The sequence below is a fragment of the Rhea americana genome, unplaced genomic scaffold, assembly GCF_003343005.1.
Source record: "Rhea americana isolate MKP2758 unplaced genomic scaffold, rheAme1 scaffold_226, whole genome shotgun sequence".
NCBI classification, from domain to species: domain Eukaryota; kingdom Metazoa; phylum Chordata; class Aves; order Rheiformes; family Rheidae; genus Rhea; species Rhea americana.
In genome coordinates this window covers 1380536-1381479 of record NW_028186342.1, presented here as the reverse complement: position 1 = coordinate 1381479, position 944 = coordinate 1380536, and the positions used below count along the sequence as shown (strand labels likewise).

The window sequence follows — 944 nt, the reverse complement described above, 5'->3', positions numbered from 1 at the left end:
GCCCCGGGCGCGAGGAGGGGAGCTGGCAGCGGCGAGGCGCCGGGCGGGGGGCCCGGGCATGCCGAGGCGGGCGGGGAGAGCCGGTTCCCAGCCTTTCCCTGCCTGCCGGGTCCCCCGGGTACCCGCCCGGGCCGTCCCCTGGCTCCCTCCCCTGGGCCCTCTTTTTCAGGGCAAGAACCTTTCTACGGTTGAACATCTGGGTTTTTTATTTAATACGAGGTTTTTTAGGAGACTTTTGTAGCTCTTTTGGTATTTACACTTATCGCTGATTATTTGTAAAACTATTTATTTTTTAATGTGTATTTTTTCATATTTTAAAAGTCTGTTTTTGTATCCCGAGGGATTTGTCACAATAAAGACTTGCACAGAGAAAGGCTGCTGAGTTGGGGAGCGGGGGAATCGCGGCCCTGTCCCAGCCCCGCTGGTGCCCAGCGCCAACAGGCGGGTGCTCAGCTCCGTCCCCAGCCGCTCCCGGGGTCGCTCTTAGAGGGTGACGCAGGGCGGCAGTGCGGGACCAGCCGGGCCGAGCGCGCCTTGCCCGCCGTGGCGGCCGGACCGTGCTGCGGCGGAGGCAGGGCCGGCGTCGCCGAGGGCCGGGCACCCCCGGAGGCAGAGCCGCGTCCAGCAGAGCCGATCCCGGGGTGGGGGCAGCGGGGGGCTCGCCCCCTCCTGGCCCGTCTCCGGCAGGCGCCCGGCCGTCACGCCTTCTTGGGCACGTTGGTGACGATGGGCTTGGGGCGGGTTTTGAAGAGAAGCTTGGTCCTGATGAGGGCGGTCACGGCGTAGCGGGCGGAGGCGGCCGCGGGGCCGGGCTCGCCAGGGCCCTGCTTCACCAGCACGGCGAAGGGCTTCTCCAGCTGCACCACCCTCCCGTAGAGGATGTGGTGGCCCACGATGAGCACGGGAACCCCCTGGGGCGAGGGGCAGGCGGAGGTGGGGGGCGC

The 944-nt window shown here is 66.5% G+C and overlaps 1 protein-coding gene across 1 annotated transcript; it reads right to left on the bottom strand.

Annotated features, from left to right (window-relative positions):
* Nucleotides 1-186: 186 nt before the first annotated feature.
* CHTF8 (chromosome transmission fidelity factor 8) lies at nucleotides 187-938 on the bottom strand (the record flags this gene model as incomplete). The annotated part of the gene is made up of 1 exon (XM_085305752.1): nucleotides 187-938. A coding segment is annotated over one exon (240 nt), but the record flags the coding sequence as incomplete, so codon positions are not given.
* Between the last annotated feature and the right edge of the window lie 6 nt (nucleotides 939-944).